This window comes from Meleagris gallopavo, chromosome 1 (assembly GCF_905368555.1).
Source record: "Meleagris gallopavo chromosome 1, MGAL_WU_HG_1.1, whole genome shotgun sequence".
NCBI classification, from domain to species: domain Eukaryota; kingdom Metazoa; phylum Chordata; class Aves; order Galliformes; family Phasianidae; genus Meleagris; species Meleagris gallopavo.
In genome coordinates this window covers 153,788,212-153,811,390 of record NC_139404.1, presented here as the reverse complement: position 1 = coordinate 153,811,390, position 23,179 = coordinate 153,788,212, and the positions used below count along the sequence as shown (strand labels likewise).

The following is a 23,179-nucleotide window of genomic DNA, read 5'->3' as shown; positions in this document are numbered from 1 at the left end:
CAAAGCCCAGCTAGAACTGAACTTGGCCACCAAGGTAAAGGACAACAATAAATATTTCTATAAACACATCAACAACAAGAGGAGGGCGAGGGAGAATCTCCATCCCTTGTTGGATGCCAAGGACAACTTGATGACCAGGGATCAGGATAAGGCTGAGGTACTTAATGCTTTCTTTGCCTCATTCTTTAATAGCAAGGCTTGTTACTTCCTGGCACACAGCCCCCTGTGCTGGTAGATAGGAATGGGGAACGGAATAGGCCCTTCATATTCCACAAAGAGATGGTTTTGGACCTGCTCTGAAACCTGGATGCTCACAAGTCCATGGGGCCGGATGGATTGCACCTTAGAGTGCTGAGGGAGTTGGCAGAGCCACACTCCATCATTCTTTGTCAGTCCTGGCTAACCAGAAATGTGTTGGCGGACTGGAGACTGGTAGATGTAATGCTTATCTTTAGAAAGGGCTGGAAAGATGATCCTGGTAGCTACAGTCCTATCAGTCTCAACTCAGTGCCTGGGAAGGTTATGGAATGGATAATCTTGGGAGCCATCCTGGACCAGTTAAAGGTCAACCAAAGGATCAAGACCAGTCAGCATGGGTTTACAAATAGTAGATCCTGTTTGACAGACCTGATTTAATTTTATGACAAGATGACCTGCTTAGTGGATGAAGGTAAGGTTATTGATGTGGTCTGCCTGGACTTCAGTAAAGCACTTGACACTGTCTCTCACAACATTCTCCTGGAGAAGCTGGCTGCTCATGGTTTGGATGGATGTACACTCTGCTGAGTGAAATACTGGGTGGATGGCTGAGCCCAAAGAGTTGTGGTCAATGGAGTTAAATCCAGTTTGTGGCTAGTCATGAGCAGCGTCTCCCAGAGCTCAGTACTGGGGCCGCTTCTGTTTAATATCTTTATTAATGATCTTGATGAGGGGATTGAATGCACCCTCAGTAAGTTTGCAGATGACACCAAGTTGGGAGTGTTGATCTGCCAGAGGGGAGAAAGGCACTACAGAGGGACCTGGATAGACTGGATCAATGGGCCAAGGTTAACTGTTTGAGTTTCAACAGTGCCAAGTGTCGGGTCCTGCATTTTGGTCACAGCAACCCCAGGCAACCCTACAGGTTTGGAAAGGAGTGGCTGGAAAGGTGCCTGATGGAAAGGGACCTTGGTGTACTGATGGACAGTCAGCTGAATATGAGCCAGCAGTGTGCCCAGGTGGCCAAGAAAGCCAATGGCATTGTGGCTCGTATGAGGAATGGTGTGGTGAGCAGGACTAGGGAAGTAATCCTGTCCCTGTACTCGGCACTGGTGAGGCCTTACCTCAAGTACTGTGTTCAGTTTTGGGTACCTCAGTACAGTAAGGACATTGAGGTGCTGGAGCAGGTCCATAGAAGGGCAACAAGACTGGTGAAGGGCTTGGAGAATATGCCCTACGAGGAGAGACTGAAGGAACTGGGGCTGTTCAGTCGGGGGGAAAGGAGGCTGAGGGGAGATCTTATTGCTCTCTTCCAATATCTGAAAGGTGCTTACAGCGAGAGCGGGATTGGTCTCTTCTCACTGGTGACAGGTGACAGGATGAGGGGAAATGGCACCAGGGGAAGTTTAGGTTGGATATCAGGAAACACTTCTTTACAGAAAGGGTTGTGAAGCACTGGAATAGGTTCCCCAGGGAGGTGGTTGAGTCACCATCCCTGGATGTGTTTAAAAACCATTTGGATGTGGTGCTCAGGGACATGATTTAGTGGAGGGTTGTTAGGGTAGTATGGTTAGGTTGTGGTTGGACTTGATGATCTTTGAGGTCTTTTCCAACCTAAGCAATTCTGTGATGTTCTGATTATTTCAATATACTGCAATAATTTTGCTTATTCTTACTATTGTATCTTTGACATTGAAAATTAGAAGTAATACTTAAGACAGATTTCCAGCACCAAGGTGAAGTTCTGAGGCAAATCAGAGAAAATAAAAGCCTTACTTCTTTTTAAAATAATTGAAGAAGAACACAGACATACTTTCTCCTACTTCCCAAATTAAGAGCTGGCATTTACAGAAGGTCAAAAAAATATTTGAATGAAGGAAAATTACATGATTTTCAAATTTAAGGCATTCTAGAAATTTTCCAGTCAGTCTTTCAAAGAATGTTATATAGGCTGATTGCACCATGTGGAAGACAGTGGGAATTTCCTATAAGCTATAATGAGAACAAGATTTTATTTTTCAGTATTGTGATTGTGTCTTTACATTTCAATGCGATAAGTCTTTTTCCCTTTCTGTGGGTTATGAAGCCTCTGTTGTTTCACTGTTGTCTCTGTTATTTAGGAGTGTTGGAGTGTGAGGGGTTGATCATCAAATTTTCTGGACCTTTTAGAAAGTTTTGTGTTTGTACATGTGAGGTGGATTTTGTCATGTAACCATATGATCTTACTTCAGAGAATGTACATGTGGAAGGGATCACTGCATTTTTTCTTCTATTCCCTCATCAGTATGCTTCACTTTACTAATGAAACAGCCTTTTCAGGAAACTATGAAGAATTTATATAGCCATTCCTTACAGCAACTGAGTGATTTTGCAGGATCACAGAATTGTAGGGGTTGGAAGGGACCTCTTGAGGTCATCTAGTCCAATTCCCTTGCTGAAGTGCATGAATAACATTCCACATGAATAACAATAAGCTTTCTTGGCATTTCTCTCTTTTTCCTTTTCAGCATAAAATATTCACATTGGAAAACTTTAGTTTTAGACTAGGTATTTTATTTTGATTATTTGATTATCTGGGTATCCCAACACACGAGGGACATGGAGCTTTGGAGCATGTCCAGAGGAGGGCCACAAAGATGATCAGAGGGCTAGAGCACCTCCCCTGCTGGGTCAGGAAGAGAGAACTGGGTCTCTTCAGCCTGGAGAAGAGAAGCCTCTGGGGAGACCTTATAGTGGCTTTCCAGTACCTAAAGGGGGCATACAGGAAAGCTGGGACTTTTTATAAGGACATGTAGCAACAAGGCAAGGGGAAATGGCTTTAAACTAGAAGAAGGTAGATTTGGACTAGATATTGGGAATAAATTCTTTACTGTGAGACACTGGAACAGGTTGCCCAGAGAGGATGTGGATGCCCCCTCCCTGGAGGCATTCAAAGCCAGGCTGGATGGGGCTTTGAGCCCTGGGTCAAGAAGGACATGTCCCTGCCTATAGCGAGGGGATTGTAACTTAAAGGTATCTTTTAAGTCAGAACATTCAAGGTAGCCAAATAGGCCAGTGGCATCCTGGCTAGTATCAGAAATAGTGTTGCCAGCAGGAGCAGGGAAGCGATCATCCTTATGTACTCTACTCTGGTGAGGCCGCACCTCGAGTACTGTGTTCAGTTTTGGGCCCCTCACTACAAGAAAGACACTGTGGCCCTGGAGCATGTCCGGAGCAGGGCAGCAACGCTGTGAGGGATCTGGTGCACTGGTCTTATGTGGAGTGGCTGAGGGAGCTGGGATTCTTCAGTCTGGAGAAGAGTCTCACAGGGCACTTCATATTGCTCTCTAATTCTGGTAGGAAGTTGTGGTAATGTGGGTCTTGGCTTCTTCTGTCATGTAACTAGTGATAGGACTGGAGGGAGTGGCCTCAAGTTACAGCAGGGGAGATTCAGGTTGGATGACAGGAAAAATTTCTTCTCTGAAAGAGTGGTCTGGTGCTGGACAGGGCTGCCCAGGGAGCAGGTGGAATCACCATCCCTGAGAGTGTTTCAGAAACATTTAGATACTGTACTAAGAGAACTGGTTTAGTAGAAACATATTGGTGGACAGTTGAACTGGATGATTTTGGAGGTCTTTTCCAGCCATGGTGATTCTATGTCTTCCTTGCTTTTTACTGGTTGGCGTCTTTTTAAGGAAAAAAAAAAATAAAAAATTAAGGCTATCTGTATCCTCTCAATCACACTGTAAGAATGAAATTAATGAGTGTGTCCCTAACTAGTAGATGTTTATTGTATACCGCAGAGTCAGGTGAAGAGCCCAGAAAGAAAGAAAAGGTAACACAAGCACATCCTGGTAGAGATTATTTTGGGTTGGTACCTGCTACATTTTCAAAATGTTGGTGTTTTTTTGATATGACCTTTATATGTATGTTATTGGCAGATACTCATTTATAGGGTAGAATTTCCTTGACATTTTTCTAAAAAATGCAGCACTGAACTTGTCACCTAAAAGAAGGATTGCCTCATGTCCTAATCACTGTACACTTCTAAGAAGAGTCTGTCTCCTGTTTTTACTGTACTTTCCCATTTGGTAGTGGGACAGAGCAACAAGATCTCTTCTAAGCTTCAACTTGTATGTCACGTGCTCTAGCGTTCTCATTGTCTTGGTGACTCTCTGCTGGATTCCCTCCAATACATCAACATCTTTTGTGCACTGGGAAGCCCAAAACCAAGTATAGCCACGTGTGGTCCCAGAAATACTGAGTAGATGGGGAGGATCACTTTCTTCGACCATCCATCTGTGTTCTTGCTAATACAGCCTTGGATGCAGTTGTTCTTTGCTACAAGGCAATTTGTGATCAGCTTGTCCTCTAGAATCCTTGGATCTTTTTCTGCAAAACGCTTTTAGTCAGTCAGTCCCCAAACTGTGTTAGCATCTGGGCCCCAGATGTGAGACTCTGTATTTGCCTTTGCTTAACCTTAATGTTATTGTTCATACATCTATATATATATATATATATTTTTTTTTTTTTCAGCCTGTTTAGGTCCCTGTGACTAGCAGCTCTGTCCCCCAGTTGATCTATCTTATCACTTCCCTAAGCTGCTAACTTTATGAAACATTCTGAAGGTGCACAATATCCCACTGTCTGCATTTTTAGTAAAGATTTTGAGTAGTATTAACACATGAAGATTCCAATAGTAAATGACTGTCAGTTGGGCTTTGTATGAGTAATTAATAATTACCATTATTTGAGCCCAAAAGTCCCAGTCCATACCTTGCTTGGATTTAAGGATACTACGAGAGACTGTACCAAAGATTCTGTCTTCACACTAGTCAAGATGTGACCATTCGTTTCATCATAAAAGGTATTAAATTAGTCAGATGTGATTTCTTTTTGCTAGCTGTTCCCAACCACCTATTTGTCCATGCTTGGAGTTTGAGGCTGGGGTGAGGCTGACTAGTTTCTCATTCCTTCTAGCCATCCTTGAATATGGGTACAGTATCTGTTTTCTGCAGACTATCGGAAATACTTCATTGTCACGGTCTTTCAAAAATGATTCAGTCAAGTGACATCAGTTCCCTCAGCAACCTCGAATTTGTCTCTTCTGATCCCGGGGACTTGCTTATGTCTATTTGTCTTAAACACTTCCTGATTTTTATCTTCCTGTTTCCTCATGAATACACAAAAAATGAATTATTTATGAGGAAAAAAAATCACCACCTAACTTTTTACTGCCAAATTAAATTTCTACTACTACTATTTTGTTATCATACATATGAATATGAAAGGTCACTGAATTTTTATCTTGCTTTTGTATTATTTATTAATATAAATCATTGTGGTTTTCTTTTAAGTGAGAAGTCTGCCTGTATCATAATATGAATGTATGGCACTGTGTCAGTGCTAATAGTAAACAAAACTCTTCCACTGAAGCGCTAAAGGCTATAGCAGTTTACAACAACTGAAAATGTAGGTTCTAGGGAAAAAAATGCATATGTGTAACTTTATAAGCTCTTGCATTCTAATTATTTTCTTCCAAGGACACCTTCTAATAGTACCTTTCTGCAATTTTCTGCAGTGGAAAATGAAGTTGAAGCTGAAAGGGTTCTCTTCTCATATGGGTATGGTGCTAATGTTCCTACAACAGCCAAAAGACGACTAAAGCAAAGGTAAATAAGTGGCTTTTCTGAATTTACTCATTCAAGACAAAGTAGATGAAGAGAGAAACAGCATGTTTAATCTTAGAAACTAGTAATTTTGGTTAACATAAAGAGGTTTTTTAATTACGTAAGAATACAGAAATAGGATGAAGAAAATGTACTGTATTTAATATGTATCTTTCAGGAAATTAAGAACAGTAAAGTTTAAGAGCATCCTTTTATCTTTACATACACAGCATTTGATTCCAGTTATGTTTTTCAGTTTCCTCTGATACCATTTGATTAATAGATAAAAATAACATGTAGACTAAATAACATACCTTTTGATCATAGTCATTTTTAAATAATAAATTTATACAACACATTGTCTTTAAGAAACAATGGTGACATTCAAATAGTTCATTGTGTACATAAAGGCTACAGCTCACTGTGGAAGATAGGGAATGTAGATTTACCTACAATATTTTACATGATTTATAATATTTTTTAAATGTGACAGCAAAAAAAATACTCTGCAGTTGTTTAAAATATACCCAAATACTATAAAAGGAAAACATAACCGAAGATCAAAATCACGTAATGGTGAGATGATTTAGGCTGAAAGGAACATGTGGAACTTAGTGGAGTCCAGCACCCTGCTCAGAGCAAATCCAATTGCTTAAGACCTTTTCCAATTTAGTAAATGTTGTCAGTATTGTCTATCAGATCAGACCTGTCGTGTACTGAGTTACATATTGCTGTAAGGATCATAAAGATTTTATGCAGTACTTAAGTTTGGCATAGCTTAATTTGCTCTTTAGCATTTTTATGCCTCATCATACTGTTTCTTAGTAAAATTTCTTTTGATACTGCCTGTGTTACTCCAAAAGTAATGCAGTCTATTTATTTTCTTAGAAAGTATAACAGCTGCGAAGAGCACAATAACACTATGTGATAGAGCAAGTTCTTAGCTACAAAACACTGTTTTTCATCAGTCATCATTTTGGAGGTGACCTAGTGTCACTGTCGTCACTGCTGAAATAGTGCTCAAATTGAGTGTTTGATCTCTGTAAACATTCAGCAAGTGTCGATTAATGTCAGCGGGTGTGATTTTTTTTTTTTTTTTTTTTTTTTTTTTTTTCCCTCGTGGAGGAATTCGGTTCCACGTTTTCCATGCACTTTATATGCTTTATATGCACTCTCAGGTCAGACTCCATTTTGTCAGACTGCCCTTCTGCTGCCATCTGTTGTGTGGGAACAAAATGGAACTTAATATTGATGGGAAATACCACCACTATCTGCCATACCACTACTATCTGCCTCTGTCTCTGTGAGACAACATAATAAAAAAGGAGGTGTTGCTTTTGGAGCAGCCTTCTTAAATACAATTCTAGAAAAAAGGCAAAGCTGTCTATTCAAGTGTAATGCGTGATGGTGTCTATACTTTTTTGCTTTTACTTGCCAGAAACAACTATCTCATGTATCTGTACGTAAGTGCCATACATCCATACTAGTAAATTAAGTATTTCTGGGAACATTCTCAAGCATTGAGATGAAATAGCATGTAGTAGCACACTTTGACAAAACTGAATTCTCAGTGTAGGTTAGCTGCATGTGAATGACTTACTAACAATGGTTGCTGGCCCAAATTAACTCCTCCACTGTGCCTAAAAACTGTTTGGGATTACCACATTCTTGAGTTTAGTTTCTTTTATAGTGGAATAAAAAAATGTCCAGAACTTGATATCTTTGGAGATGCAAATTTCTGAGAACTTTCAGAAATTTCAGAAGTTTTCTGAGATTTTTTTTTCCCACTGTATTAGGTTCAGTTTAGATTATTTACACATTCAAGGACCTTTGTCCTTTTTGTTTTAAATTTAAGCTACTTGAAAAAACAAACTGAAAAGCATACTAACATAGTTACTTGTGCTTATCTTTAAATCCTTGCACATTCGGATCAAGTTCACTGAACAGTTGTAACTGGAATAACTATGATGGGCTACATATCTGTAGATGTGACACTTAGGGACATGGTTTAATGGATGTGGTGATGATAGGTTGACACTTGGACTTGATTATCTTTTTTGCAACTTTAATGATTCTGTGATTCTACATCCCCCATTGGGGGGGTATCACTGCAATGGGAAGGTATCACTGTTTCCCTTTGCGCTCCAAACATTAATGTGTAAGATCCCTGATTAGATATATTACAAAAGTGTTTGATTTCTGTTTTGTACTAGATGGGATACTAATGCATATCTCATAACTCATAATCTAAAATCAGAAAAACTAGCTTGGGGAAGTCCATTTTTCTCAGTTAATGTTTATACAGTCTGATACTCTTTCTGGAGGAACTGAGAGAGAACCAACATTCTAGTGAGTGCTATTGCCAATTTCAGGTCATTCTTCTCATAAAAGGTGAAAGAGTATCTGTGTGAGAGTAGGATCGTAACATAAATATCAAGAAATTAAAATCAAGAATTCTACCAAATCTAAAAGTATGTTCATTTTTACAGAGGGGAAGGGGGTGGGTATGACTTCTCAAATTTTCTGAGAAAGTATACATACTCATCTAGCTTTACATCTAAGTTTAATCCTCAACTTAAGAACAAATAGAACCTCCCAGTTGGTCAGCTGTAAACCACTTATACTCTTACATGTTTAGCATCATAGTTCAAAACTTGTTATTTGCTTATTTGTCGACTTAGGTACACATTTTCAGTGTATGGAAGGTATACACTGATTCTAAGATCTGAACTGGAGTGAATTCTCTCTTTTATTCAATGTAGATGTTTTGGAAAAAAATGGCATGCATTTGACTGAAACAGTAGATTGTTGTGTAGAGCCGTTAGTTCAGTGGTTAAAACACGTAAAGGGATAAGTATGCTGATTGGTAGCTAGTGTACTTAAATATGGAGGCATACAGTGATATTTTCTTGAGTTGTATATCTTTTTACAGTCAGTTACCAAGCTGCTGAATGCTGCAAAGATGACAGGACTCGTTACAGGATAAATATAAATATCTAAATACAAATTTAGATATCTGACCATAGGTTTAGGACAGAGACTTAGTATCCAGCCATTGTAATCAATTTAATTCTGTTTAATACAGTCAGTGAAGTTTTGAGTACATTTCAGTGCATCCAAGAGTCTGTTTTAGTGGAGTATGTTCAGGCTCCCCTGTCTATTGAATAGGGCTAAGTGACTGTAATAACAAATTGAAAGACTGGGTTAGATACAATTGCAAACCACTTTCCAGGTATGTGAAGTCTTCCCATTGCTGCCTATGGAACTATGCTATTGAATTGACGATGGAGTCTTCTAATATTGGTCATGAAATATGCAAGAAGTTGTAGCGCTTACACAGCTGAATAATTCTTTTGTGGATCTATTTTTTATTTAAAAAAATAAAAATAATAAAGTGGTAATGACATTTAACTAGCATAGTAAATGTCAGACAAAATGATTTTGCCTTTGTTTAGAAAATGATCAAGTATTTCATTTTTTGTTGCTTTTCTACAAGATATATGTTGGTATGTATTTTTAAAACTGACTTAAGCAGAAGCCACTTACGGTGATTTCTTAAAGAAGCTAAAAAAAAAAATAAATATTCATGATTAGTTGAAGTATCCTGACATGATTATTGCAATTATAAACTATTTTACAAATAATATAAGTAATTACTTTTTAAGAAATATTACCATGGCGTCACTACAGGAATGCTGTTTCAGTGCTGTTGAAGTCTGTAATGTTTTCATTTTTTTTTTTAGCTTTGACAATTATGCATGGTCTCACTGTATAGTTTATATATTAGTATAAAATTAAGGCAATCAAGTTTTGAAGTACAATTGTGAGAATTTATTTAAAAAAAAAAATCAACTTGAGCTTGTTTTTCTTGGCACAGTGTTCACTTGGCAAGGAGGTTACTGCAGCTAGAAAAGCAAAACTCGTTGCTTGTTAAAGATCTGGAACATCAGAAGGAACAAGTAACACAGATTTCACAAGAGGTAAATTATTGCTCCAAAAAAAAAAAAAAACCAACAAAAAAAAGTGTAGAAACTATAAACATGGTGGAACAGCTGTTCATAAAATGGAATATTTTCTAAACACTGTTTATTATCTATTTGATGTCAAAAAAAAAAAAAAGCTCATAATTAACCAAAACTCCATGGTAAATGTTCTGAAAGAAGTTTATATTGTATTTTGAAATGAAGATCAAAAGAGGGATTACTTTGTAGGCTAAACAAGAATGTAGACCAGACAGACAACGTTCTGATTTCTGAACAGAAAACCAGCTAGCCAAACTAGTTTGTTCAGTGAATATCTCATCATATTCTCTGCCCTTAAATCACATTTGAAGATATTTCTGTAAATCCTTTTCTACTTTGCTGAGTCTTTCAAATATACAAATGTAAGGAATGTTTGATATAAGCTGTTTAACAAAAAAAAAAAGTTTAATTTTTTTGAAATATTACAATGTGTTAAATTTCATAATAAGTCTATATGTAATAGCTGAAATTGCATATTACACTGACTTGGCAAATAAACACTGTAAAATTATCATTTTGCAATCTTCCTTAATTAAGCTGAACTAATTTTTTGAAATACTTTTAAAATTGTCTTACCAGTTTCTCTTAGCAACCAAGGAACTCTGTCTTGATTTGCTGTCAGGCAATGCCACCATATGAAATTTCATGGCTACCTGCTTTGGAAATGTGGTCGTTTTTTTGTTTTATTTTATTTTAACAGTAATTATAAATTAGGATAACTATCCTGGCCTGCATTAGAAATAGTGTGGCCAGCAGGAGCAGGAAGGTAATCATCCTCCTGTATTCCACGCTGGTGAGGCCACGCCTTGAGTACTGTGTGCAGTTTTGGGCCCCTCACTACAAGAAAGAAATCAAGGCCCTGGAACATGTCCAGAGAAGGGCAATGAAACTGATGAGGGGTCTGGAGCACAGGTCTGCTGAGGACAGGTTGAGAGAACTGGGATTGTTCAGTCTGGAGAAGAGCAGGTTCAGAGGAGACCTCATTGCACTCTACAACTTCCTATGAGGAGGTTGTGATGAGGAGGGGATTTGGCCTCTTCTCTCAAGGCAACAAACAGGACCTGAGGAAATGGCCACAAGTTGTGCCATGGGAGATATAGATTAGACGTAAGGAAAAACTTTTTCTCTCAGAGAGTGGTCAGGCACTGGAATAGCCTTCCCAGGGAGGTGGTGCAGTCGCCATCCCTGGCAGTGTTCAAGAGGCGTCTGGATGAGGAGCTACGAGATATGGTTTAGTAGCTTGTGGTAGCATTGATGGTGGGAGGACAGTTGGACTAGATGATCTTACAGGTCCTTTCCGAACTTGTGATTCTATAATTCTGTGATTCTGTGTAAGTACTTTACAGTGCAAATATTTGAATTGTCTGCAGATTTAAAAATACACATGTACTTGTTTGTTTTTATACATGTAATCACATATATCTAATTTAATTTTAATCAAATATATGTCAACAGTGAATGTTTATTTATCTATTTTTAGCTAATACTAGATTTTTTTTATGCATTCTTCCAGATACATGTTAGTAATTTGTATTTGATTAAAACGTATCTATCATATGTTCTTGACTTGAAGATTCGGGGCATTGGTGAATCCAGTGTTATCCTTGATAGTTTTCGTAATCATTAATAAAATCTGTGCTTTATTCTCCATTTAAATGTCTAGCGACCACTTTTGTAGACTTTTTTGTTACCTGCTATGGTTTTACATTTGTTTCTAGATAAGTAATGAAAGATCTAAAATTACAGACTTTCATTCAAATTCCTGCAAAATTCCACTAGATCAAGTTCCTTTTTTTTTTTTTTTTTTTTTGGAAGAATGGAAGAATTTTCATGGGATGTTGTGTAGCCTTTGCTTGATCTTTTATCATATAATTGTGTATATTAAATCAGGATATGACTCAGTAATAAGTTAAATAAATATTTTACAGATTGTTAGCTAATGCACAGCAGCTACTAAGCCTGTTAAGCTCTTAAAAGGTTAAATAATAAATTTTTTAAAACATGCTTTCTATTTAATTCATATTTGGCATTCATCTCTAAATGCTTCATTGAATTTTTTTTTTTTACATATGATTATTGGATTTTTAGTTTCATATGTATTATTTCAACCATTCTGCTTGCCATTCAATATATATACAGACTTTTTACACTTATTTATGGGCTAGGAAGTAGTTCGCTGTTCTTCTGTACAAACTAGCAATCTGATTTTTCAAGCAGAGGACAAAAATGTTACTGAAAATTGTTTTCTTCAAAATTATATTCAGTTTTGTTCTACTCTGCAATTGTGGATTGTGTTGTTTCTAGGGTTTATTTACTGCTTATTAAGAGTTATTTGCCTACTAGTATCAACTTTTCCCACGAAGCTAACTTCTCTTGTAAATGACCTGTATTTCATATCTTAAGCAAATTTTTGTTCTTTATGGTTTTTATTTCTTAAAATTCAGTTTGCTATTTCTACTGTATCCCCTGAGCTAGGATGACTTTTTACTCGATGGTACCTGCTTTATTGATTGTTTATTTGTTTCAAAGAGCAAAGTAATCTACATCAAGCTCAGGTAGTCCACTGTTCTTTTCATTGACAGTTAAGACATCTACGTGGAATCTAGAACACGGGTTGAGTGTTGATGACAAAGTGATTAGACCAACTTTTGTTTTGAACTCAGATTAAGTTCTGGGATTGTCCTGTAGTAGTTATGATACAACTTTTCTAAAACTATATGAAAGGAGGGAGATTATGAAAACTACAGTAAGTGTTCTTTGTAAGATTCTTTTTATGGAGTATCCTCAAAGAAGTATTGCTAAGGTCTTATAGAAAGGGAGCTATATAGAAAAGGTCTTGTGTTGATCTCCTCAAAAAGTTTCATGTTACCAAGAAGAAAATACACACTTCTCCTTAGATTCTTTCATTTGATGGAACTATGATAAGTAGTATGCTTTCTTGGAATGTGGAACCCAGTGTAAAAGTTCAGCTACTGAAGAAAACTAATCAGTCTTCAGTTGATCCCATTATACCGCTTCAGGCTTTATTTTACTGTATAGGGTCTTCTATTCTCAGATCTTAAAAGATTTGAATATGTAAGAATCTTGCACGTTAAGGCAGAAGTCAGAATTGCTTACAAAAAAAATAATGCTTTTGCTCAAGGAGAACAGTTGATTCATATATATGTACATATAAGTAAAATTTATCAATACATGCATTTGATGCTTAATGTATTCCAGTTTAATGATGATCTCTTCTGAGTGTATAGAATAAAAATAGCAAAACACTGTGATGGAAAGGGATAGCCTTTTTTACTTAATGTGATGCATTCTAGCTAGTAAAATTAGCAAAAGAACCAATGAGTTTAGCAGCATCAAAACAAGCTTGCAAGACTTATTTCCCACCGAAGTACTTGAAAATAACGAGGAACTTCACACCAAGATGACAGCAGCTTTTAAAGTTTTTTAGATTATCTGGAATGTGATCGTCTGAACAAGAAATGTTGCATTTTGTTTCTCCTTTAAAAGCCGCCTTAGGGTTTTATACTGAAATTTTAGGCCAACCTAGAGATTGATATTCCATGTCTCGAAATTATCTCTTTGTCATGTAGAGACTCCTTCTGTTGTCTTCCTGATATAGATCTTTTTGATAGCTTCCACTCTCAGAAAGCTAATAGCTTAATTTATTTTGTTGTTGATTATCAATTTACTGAAGATGATTTGTTTGTTCAAAAAGATAATTGTCTTTTATTTTTAATTCTCTGCAATGGAATTGGAAATTCTCTGCAGACTAGAGTAACTTCCCTAAATAATGTATTTAAGTAATACTTAAAGGTTTATATGAATTTTAAGATGTTACTTTCTCTCTTTCCACTTTTTTAAAACGTGAAGTTAACTCCCCTTTTAGCAAGGTCACTAAGATGAATGAGGAAAGTTTTGTCTAAATATTGATTTTTAGTAAATACAAACGATTGAATTATAAGTTCTTTGCACATTTGACTAAGAGGACAGAAGAAAAACTGCAATAAAATATAAGGGAATCAGGAAGAAAGAAAAGAACTTAGGCAACACAACCTCATGTTTTGAAAATGAGGACTGAGAGAAAAATCTGACCTTAGGAAAGTCCTGAAATATTCCTTAGGCTAGTTTAATAGGATGGTGGGGGTTTTTTTTGTTGTTATTGTAGGGTCTTTTTCCTTCTTGCTTGGAACAACAATTTGGCAAATGCAGATTGTTTAATCTATTCAGAAATTTTTAACTAGTTGGAAAGCTTAACCATTTCCAATGCATTTCTTCCATTATACATGTTTACATCAAAACTTTAAAAAAATTGGTATATATTTTTTTTAAATCTTGTTGATGTTCTTGACTTGTACTTGTTCCAGCAGATGAAATTGCTAAATCTTGACGTTTGAACTTAATTCTGTACTAATAAACTAGTAATTTAGTAAATTAGTAATTCTGTATTTAGTGAATTTTATGTTATACTGTTCAAGATACAAACCATATCAGCTAATATTTGTTTTTTATTCCTAGTGATCTTAATTTGTGTAGGATATAAGACTAGGAAGGCTTTGTTTCCTACGTATAGGTATGAGAAGTCTTTTAAACTACTCTGTTAAGCATCCTATTGGATGTTTCTATACAGTTACTGATAAAAGAAAATGGGACTTCTCTTCCATTATTGCTGTATTTTTATTTAGATTCAATTTCATTCCAAATGTCACTTGTGGTCAGTAAGGTGAACAAACAGAGGCTTTGTTTATTCTCATTTTTTTCCCTCCATCAGTGAAAGCTGTTAAATTAAAACTCCTGAAAGTGCACATTAGGAGAATATAGATAGGGGTAGCATGATTGTAGTGAAAATATAGAAAAATTAGAATACAAGTAAGAAGATAATTTACTAGATATTAATTTGGAGGTAAATTGTGGCTTTATTTTGAGACAGCAGGTTTGTTTTTTATATTACTATGCAATTGGTAATAATTGTGATTCAATAATACGTTACTGTCCTTATAAAATTAGTAATACCTTTTTTTCTTTGTCAGCTTGACAGAGCAAATTCTTTGTTGAGTCAAGTACAACAGCCATACAAATACCTCATTGAATCTGTGCAACAGAGAGATTCTCAAATAAGTGTCCAGAAGGAACATATTGCAGAACTTGAAAAAGATGTCAGGTAATTAAATTTGCTGTTCATTTATTTTAAACTGAAAGTAAAACCATTTTTGTATTTTTCATTAGAAAACTCTGTTTTATTGTCCGTAAAGTAGTAGATACAGACATTCCATCATTGACTAAGTCCAGCCACTTTAATGGAAAAGACCCTTAAGACTGTCAACCTAATGCTACCAAGTTCACCACTAAACCATGTCCTTAAGCACCATGTCCACAACTTTCTTAAATATATCCAGGGATGATGACTCCAGCCTGTTCCAATGCTTAAGCACCCTTTATTTGAAGAAATTTTTCCTAATATCCAAGCTAAGCTTTACCTAGTGCAACTTGAGGCTGTTTCATAGCACATCCATTCAGAATATTAGGATGGTTTGGAATAGGGTCTTCTAAGCCCTAAGAAAGAATACCTAAAAATTCTTTTATCCAAGTAAATCTATACACAAACACATTTATAAGTAAAGTGAAATCTTCACTGATAGTCTCTGTCAAGATATCTTTTGCTGGCTTGTTATGAATAGATCATTTATTCTTCTTCCAGAAAACAAGTGTTTTTATTACTTCTCTGAACTTGATATATTATAATATATAATATGTAAATTGTATTTCTCCAGAAGATGAAAAATCACAATAATAACTATATATGTAAGGCCTTATCTTCCAATTGTGAATAAAATATTGGTCAACAACAAATAAAATTTTCAGATAGAGGTGACATGAAAACTTTTTTTTAACTATTCATGTAGTCATCCAAAAGTTCTCTTTCCTCTGGGGGGAAAAAAAATGGATATTTGAGTATTTTTCAGTTTTAGATTTCTTTAAATGAAGTCTTCATATTTGCTTAGTAGTAGATTGATCAGTTTTCTGAAAGTATCTGTTTTGTGCCATTAAAACATAAGAACTTGCATTATTAGCATTGATTCTCTTAAGCTTTTACGGTTTATCACAAACACTGCCCAGATATTATTCCTAAATTTAGCCTACAAATTTAGGCATTTAAATTAGGAACTTGACCATGTCAGATTTTCTTAGTAGCTCACAGAGGAAGTAATTCAGATTTTGGATGGAGTGAGCTTTTTGTGAGAGATGATTGTTAATCTTCATTAGCTATAGAGGGAATTTTTGGCCTCTTAAAGAAAATATATCTGTACCACATAGTGAGTAAATAGACGAGCAGTACTCTACTGCGGCACCACAACCACTGTGCTCACCACAACTCAGTCTTTCTTCAAATGAAATTATAGCCTGACAAGAAACTATTTTCACCATCAATGGTTTTGTAGCAGAAAGGTGACACTTCACACATTAGATGTTTTGGTAAGAAGTTTTTTCTCATAGTTTCCATTTTTTTCTTTGAAACAGAAATATCTAATATTCTCTTGTCACAGTTTTATCTTTGCCATAATTTTGTTGTCCAGTGAAATTATTGGAAACATCTCTGTGTTTTTTTTTGTCAGTAGTCCCTAACTCCACTGTTCAGACTTGCACATTTAAACCAAATGTCCTAAATTGTTAGCTGAGAAATCATAATCTGGTATAAAATTGATAATGCTGATCACAGGCTTTTCCGTATCTGTAACTGCCATAAAAGTTAGAGGAAGAGAGAACTATTACATGCCAGCAATTGTCTATCATGACAGTAGCCTTTTGAAACTACTGATGACAGATTTAAATTAAAATATCACTTTGGTGACTTCAGATTATTTTGCAGAATGCTGTCTCTCAGCTCTCACAGAACTTAATCTGAATATATTTTAAGTAAATTAATGATAAACCCTATAAAATATGTGCCAGTTAGGGCTCTGATGAATTAAAAGATTTAGACCATTACTCACATCAATCTTTGTTAGTCTATTAAACATTATTTTATTGGTTTGTCTGTGGAATATTTTTGGGTGGGTGAGTTCAGAGAATTAATGCTGCTCAGGGAAGGATCTAAATTCTACAGGTAATGTTGGCGCTATTAGAAAAGCAAGTAGTACAAAAACTAAATATTCATTATGAAACCTGGCTTCTCTGTATCTCAGAACTCAGACAGAAGTTGATATTTATAAATCCATTTCAGAATGAATTTTCAGATTGTTCTAAGAAAGTGTAATTTCTGACATCAGTTATTTCCACAAGAGGAGTGGGACATTCATGCAGATTCTTTTGTTATGACTCTTGAGAAGTCCTGCAGGTCCATCCAAGTTTCCTTCTGTGATCTCTGTAGTTCACTTTAACCGCAGTAGCTTTGTGCCCATATCCATAAGCCAAATTCTTGAGCCAAGGCTGTCTTTCACAACCCTTGTATCTAAATTTCTTCCTTACATGGGAAATATTGTGTAATTATTTAAATCGCATTCAAGGTTGTTTGTGTCAATAGTTGGCAAGTTGAAAAGAGAGGAATGGTCAAAATATGTACCAAACTGAATCAAAGCCTGAAAGTAGTCAATAGTTGTGTGCTTAACTGCTTAAGCACTGCTTGATTTCATGTGTGAGTTGATTACCACTCAAAGATGAGAGGTTACTGAGGGACAATCAAAACCCTACAAAATGTTGCCCATGTATATCTTCATTACCACTCTCCACCCCATCTGCCACGGAATTCTCCTGGGCAGGACACTGACTGTGTGCTGGCATTCTGCAGTGGAGCTGAGGTGTGACTGGGAGGAGGCCACCTTGTATACTTGTGAACCATGTACCTGCAGATATTCTCAGGTCTTGAATGACAAGGCATCTACAGGATGAATTTATAGGTCCACATATTTCGAAATACTCTATAAAGTAACCTCTTATTTGTTAGCTCAAATAGCACTTATTAATAAAAGTAAATAGTGATGGTTAATAAGAGCAGTTCTGTGTATGTGGATGACTCTTTCATATTATAAAGAAAGCTCTCTAGCATGCAGTTCTTTAACCAGAAATGAAAACACTACATTTAGCTCTCCTTTTGAAAAGAAATGCCTTTTAACTGTGTCATGCTGTGGGCAAACAAGACTGTGAATTTCATTCTTGTGTGTGTAGTGAAGTAATTGTAGTTTTGGTACATAGTTTTGTGCTGAAACAGCTAGGTATATAAATAACTGGAGACATTACATAGAACTTCATTCATAAAGAGAGAGTATTTATTTTAAATGTACTCAAATTTCTCCATACCAGTGGTTGATTTTAAAAGTGGTTTGCTGATCCAAAAGCACTCCTCAAAAGCCTAACTGTGTGGCAAAACTAGAAGCAGTACAAGCATTTTGCTAAGAAGCTCTGTGTGTTTTGGGTTTCCTAATCGCCTTCCAAACATTATAAATTCAGCATACAGTGTTAGTTGACTTTTTCCCATCATAGAATGAGCAATGAGCTTTTTGTGAGAATATTACTGTTCTGTTAAATGTGCATCATATATCCAAACACTAACATAAACTACTTGTGAAACAACAGTTATGCAACTGTTTCTTTTTTCTACAAATGTATATTTACTGACCCTTATTACAATTTATATAAGTACAACTTATATATAAATATAGTAGGATTTTTTTTTTTGTTTACTTGCTATTTAAAAAAGAAATCCTTTTTCAATTTGGACACTATGCAGACTAGCGTTCTTAAGCCACCTGAAGTAATCCAGTTGAAATCATCAAAGAGCAGACTTTTTAAATATCTTCAAAAACTTGATCTGTGGTTATTGTGCTATGGCTGCATAATGAGAGCTCACAAATTTTTCGTATATTCTCTTCTCTAAAGAACTTTTAGTTGAGAACTTTTTTATATCTAACTGCATGAATTTAAAAAACTACTTAAAGGTTCAAAACTCGCCTACTCCGAGCTCATCATTTGCAGAGAAGGGGCATACATTATAGATACAGTTTTATGTACAAAGCCATCTTATATACTATTTTTTAATTTTATTTTTTTGTGTGTGTGGTATTTGGATATGATAATAAGATGCAAAGGAATAATCCACAATTGAACTTAAATTTTCATCTTCATGGTACTGTAACTTGAAAGTAACAAACATAAAGGTACAGTCCTTATTTCATAAACATTTGGGATCTACAATTCTACAGAAAAAGAACCTATTTTTTGTCAAACTGAATAGAAGCAATAATAAAAACCAGTAATACTAAAACCATGTTTTTTTAGTGTGTCCAGCACAAACATATTATTCAGAACATTTAATAATAGAAACTTCTGAATAAGCCGGTAGCTGATATTCTTAAAAGATGCTTTAATTGCCCAAATTTAAATTTAATGCTTTAAAATCTGAGACTAGAGAATGTTAGTCGTCTTTCTCCAGAAAAAACACATTATCTAAAAACTTCTTACGATATCCATGCTAGATGGCCTGTGGATCCCAAGGAAGGCAAACCAAAACAAGGCAGTAGTTGCAGTGTGCCACGTGTATGTATGAGACAAGTGTATTCCATATTCCTGGTCCCTGGATTCATATCTGGTTAGGTCTTAAAGGTGTAGTAGAATGCAGGTACATGCCCTTGTAGACATTCTCTTTTCTTCTTAAAGCCTGAGCACAGAGAAGAAGCATGAGCTCCCATGTTGTAACTTGAGGACATTCCCTCTAGTCCTGTCATTGTTAAAGGAGAGAAGAGACTGATGCCCACCTAACCACAACTTCCTTTCAGAGCTGTAGAGAGCGCTAAGATCCCCTCTGAGCCTCTTCTTCTCTAGACTGAACATCCCCATCTCCTTCAGCTACTTCTCATAAGACCTGTGTTTAAACTGCTTGTTGATGGACGTGTGAGATGGCTTAAAGTTAGAACCTCATTGACCTCTTATGTCCAAGATATCTGTTAGAACATTTTCTTTATAGGGACTGAAATTATCTTCTTCCCCAAAGTGAACTTTCAGGAAGTTTTATGTGGTCATTATAGGTGTGAATTTATTAACATCTTAATTGTATATATGCCTCTTTTGCAATATTCTTTCAGAAGTGTATGAATTATTCCCTTCTGACAGCAATGATGAAAAAGAATAATTATTGCAGAACTACTAAATCTGGAGTCTGAAAACATAAGACCTCTCATAAGACCTGTGCTCCAGACTCCTCACATCTTCGATGCCCTTCTCTGGACACGCTGCAGGGTTTCGGTGTCTTTCTTGTAGCGAGGGGTCCAAAACTGCACACAGTACTCAAGATGCAGCCTCACTGAGCTGAGCACAGAGGGAGAATTGCTTCCCTGGCATTCTTGCTGGCAACGCTATTTCTGATATGAGCCAAGATGCCATTGGCTTTCTTGGCCACTTGGGCACACTGCTGGCTCATGTTTAGCCATGTGTTGACCAATACTCCTAGGTCCATTTCTTCCACACAGTCTTCCAAGCCTGTAGCATTGACTAGGGCCAAAGCTGTGGCCAAAGTGTAGGACCCAGAACTGCATCTTACTGAACTTCATCCCATTGGCCTCAACTTTGAGACCCAGTCTATACAGCTCCCTTTGTAGGGCCTTCCTATCCCCAGGCAGATTGACATTTCCTGCCAACTTGTTGTCAACTGCAAACTTACTGAGGGTGCACTCAATGCTCCCATCCAGGATATCAGTAAAGATATTGAAGAGGACAGGCCCTGGCACCAACCCTTGGGAACATCCCTTGTGACATGCAGCCAGCTGGATTTAACTCCATTCACCATCACTCTCTGGATCCAGTCCTCCAGCCAGTTCTTTACTCAGCATAGAGTAAACTATGGGCTGCCAGCTTCTCCAGATGTATACTGTGGGAGACAGTGTTAAAGGTTGTTGAAGCCTAAGTAGACTACATCAGCAGCCTTTCCATTTTCCACCAGGTAGATCACCCAATTACAGAAAGAGATCTGATTGGTCAAGGACCTGCCTGTCATGAATACGGATCAGCAGAATGATCTTTTTGCAAGGTCACAATTTTTCTACCAACATGAAGAGAGGGTAGTAGTATATGGTTACAGATAGTAAAGGCTGTCCTTTGAACAGCAGGTTTCACTTAAGTCATTTGAAATGAACTTTAAAGGAACTGCTGTCTGCTTTCTTTTGAAAAAACTTTTTCCCTCAGAGAGTGGTCAGGCACTGGAATGGCCTGCCCAGGGAAGTGGTGGAGTCATCATCCCTGGCAGTGTTCAAGAGGTGTCTGGATGAAGAGCTGCGAGATATGGTTTAGTAGCTTATGGTAGCAGTGGTAAAGAGAAGACGGTTGGACTAGATGATCTTACAGGTCGTTTCCAACCTTGTGATTCTATGATTTTTACACCACAAATTAAAACTGGGTTAGTTTAAACTGCTTGTTGATGGACGTGTGAGATGGCTTAAAGTTAGAACCTCATTGACCTCTTATGTCCAAGATACCTGTTAGAACATTTTCTTTATAGGGACTGAAATTATCTTCTTCCCCAAAGTGAACTTTCAGGAAGTTTTATGTGGTCATTATAGGTGTGAATTTATTAACATCTTAATTGTATATATGCCTCTTTTGCAATATTCTTTCAGAAGTGTATGAATTATTCCCTTCTGACAGCAATGATGAAAAAGAATAATTATTGCAGAACTACTAAATCTGGAGTCTGAAAACACATAAAGTGCTACTGGATGACATAGCAGACTAATTCCTGTATTTTATCATAAACAAAGAAAATGAGAATAATGCTGAGACTGCTCCACATGGGTTGGTTTTGTCATTCTTTTAGAAAATACAACTGGTATAACCAGAATAGGTTTTACTCTGTGGATGAAATTAAACCTTGAACATGAATTTCTGGTTAGTCATGAACACTATTCAATACACTATTTAAGGCATACAGGAACATTTCATTATTGCTTCTCTAATAAGTTTGAGAGTCATTGTCTAAAATGATTGGTTTCTGCTCTGAGAAAATCCAAGAAAAACTTTTGTAACAGTAAATTACAACAAATGAACCCAAGAAAAAACAGTACAGCAATTTTATGATGATTAAAAATGTCACAGAAAATAAAACTCTTGAAAATAGTATAATATCCTTGTAGTTTTTCATAAATTTTACTATTGCCCTTTTAAGTAACTGAGCAAGGCAGCTAAGCAATTTGATCACAGTAAGCAAAATTTCAGAGTATTAATGAATGCCAGAAGGAATTGACAGCTGAAGTCTCCAATACAGAGCTTGTAAAAAAAATTCCAGAAAATCTCTGGAACAGAGAATAATGTTGCTTACTTGAAACAAGCAGATGTTACACATACAACTAAAGAAAATGTTGATTTATTTTGCTGATCATTTCTGGATCAAATATTGGGAATACCAAATAATTTGTATTTGCAATATATATAATTGTTCCACTCAATTTCTAAAATTTTAATACATTTGCTTTTGAACTCATGATCTGATTCAGTACTGTATGTTTGCATTCCATATGCAGAACTGAATTTTGCAGATAGTTGCTGATGTATATTGCAGTTTATATTGCAGAACCTATTTAGTTAAGTCACAGTAATGGTACAACATTGTTCTACTAAGAAAAATTCCATCTATTTTAAGAAAATATATTATGTCCAGACATTATGTATGCATTAGTGTGAAGTTTATTATTGGAAACTGTTGTTTGAGATAATTGTGAAAATATATTTAGCTATATTAGATGAATTACTACCTAGAATCAGAATGCATATGCAAAACAAAATGTTCATATAACTGTTTAAAAAAGGACAATTAAAGCTAAATTTGATGTTGCATGCATTTATGTTAAAATAGTTTTCATGCTGTTCATCAAAAAGACTTGATTCTTTTGAGTCTCTTGTCATATCAAATAAAAAAAAAAACATTTGAAATTTCTGCTGAACCTGCAGAGCTGAAAGTGGAAGCTGCATCTTGATATTTCTTGTATTTATTTTCAGAATTCTAAACACAGTAGTGTTAAAAAAACTGATTTTTGAGAGGCTGATGTCTGCTGTACTAGTGATGCAAATAGAAAAAGGAATTTTGATATTGAGATTGGAGGTACAACAAACCTTGCATAGCTCTTGAAATCAATTCCTTTTGTTAAGAATAAACCAATAGATAATATTAGAAGGTTCTGATAATTTTTAAATTACCCTTCAGGGAATTAAAAAAAAAATTGAATAGAATTACTTGACTAAATAAGATTTTGTATACATTGCTGCATTTAGGTCCTTTTATAAAAATTCCAGTGCTTAAAGACAGAGCAGGATCATCTGATACAATTACTTGAG

At 36.0% G+C, this 23,179-nt stretch overlaps 1 protein-coding gene across 1 annotated transcript in view; it reads left to right on the top strand.

Annotated features, from left to right (window-relative positions):
- The window catches only part of PIBF1 (progesterone immunomodulatory binding factor 1), a 215,130-nt gene that overhangs the window by 170,227 nt on the left and 21,724 nt on the right, over positions 1–23,179 (top strand). The window contains exons 12-14 of the mRNA XM_085215745.1: positions 5,759–5,849; positions 9,724–9,826; positions 14,896–15,026. Coding sequence (XP_085071871.1) covers positions 5,759–5,849; positions 9,724–9,826; positions 14,896–15,026 — 325 coding nt within the window. The remainder of the gene's footprint in view (positions 1–5,758; positions 5,850–9,723; positions 9,827–14,895; positions 15,027–23,179) is intronic.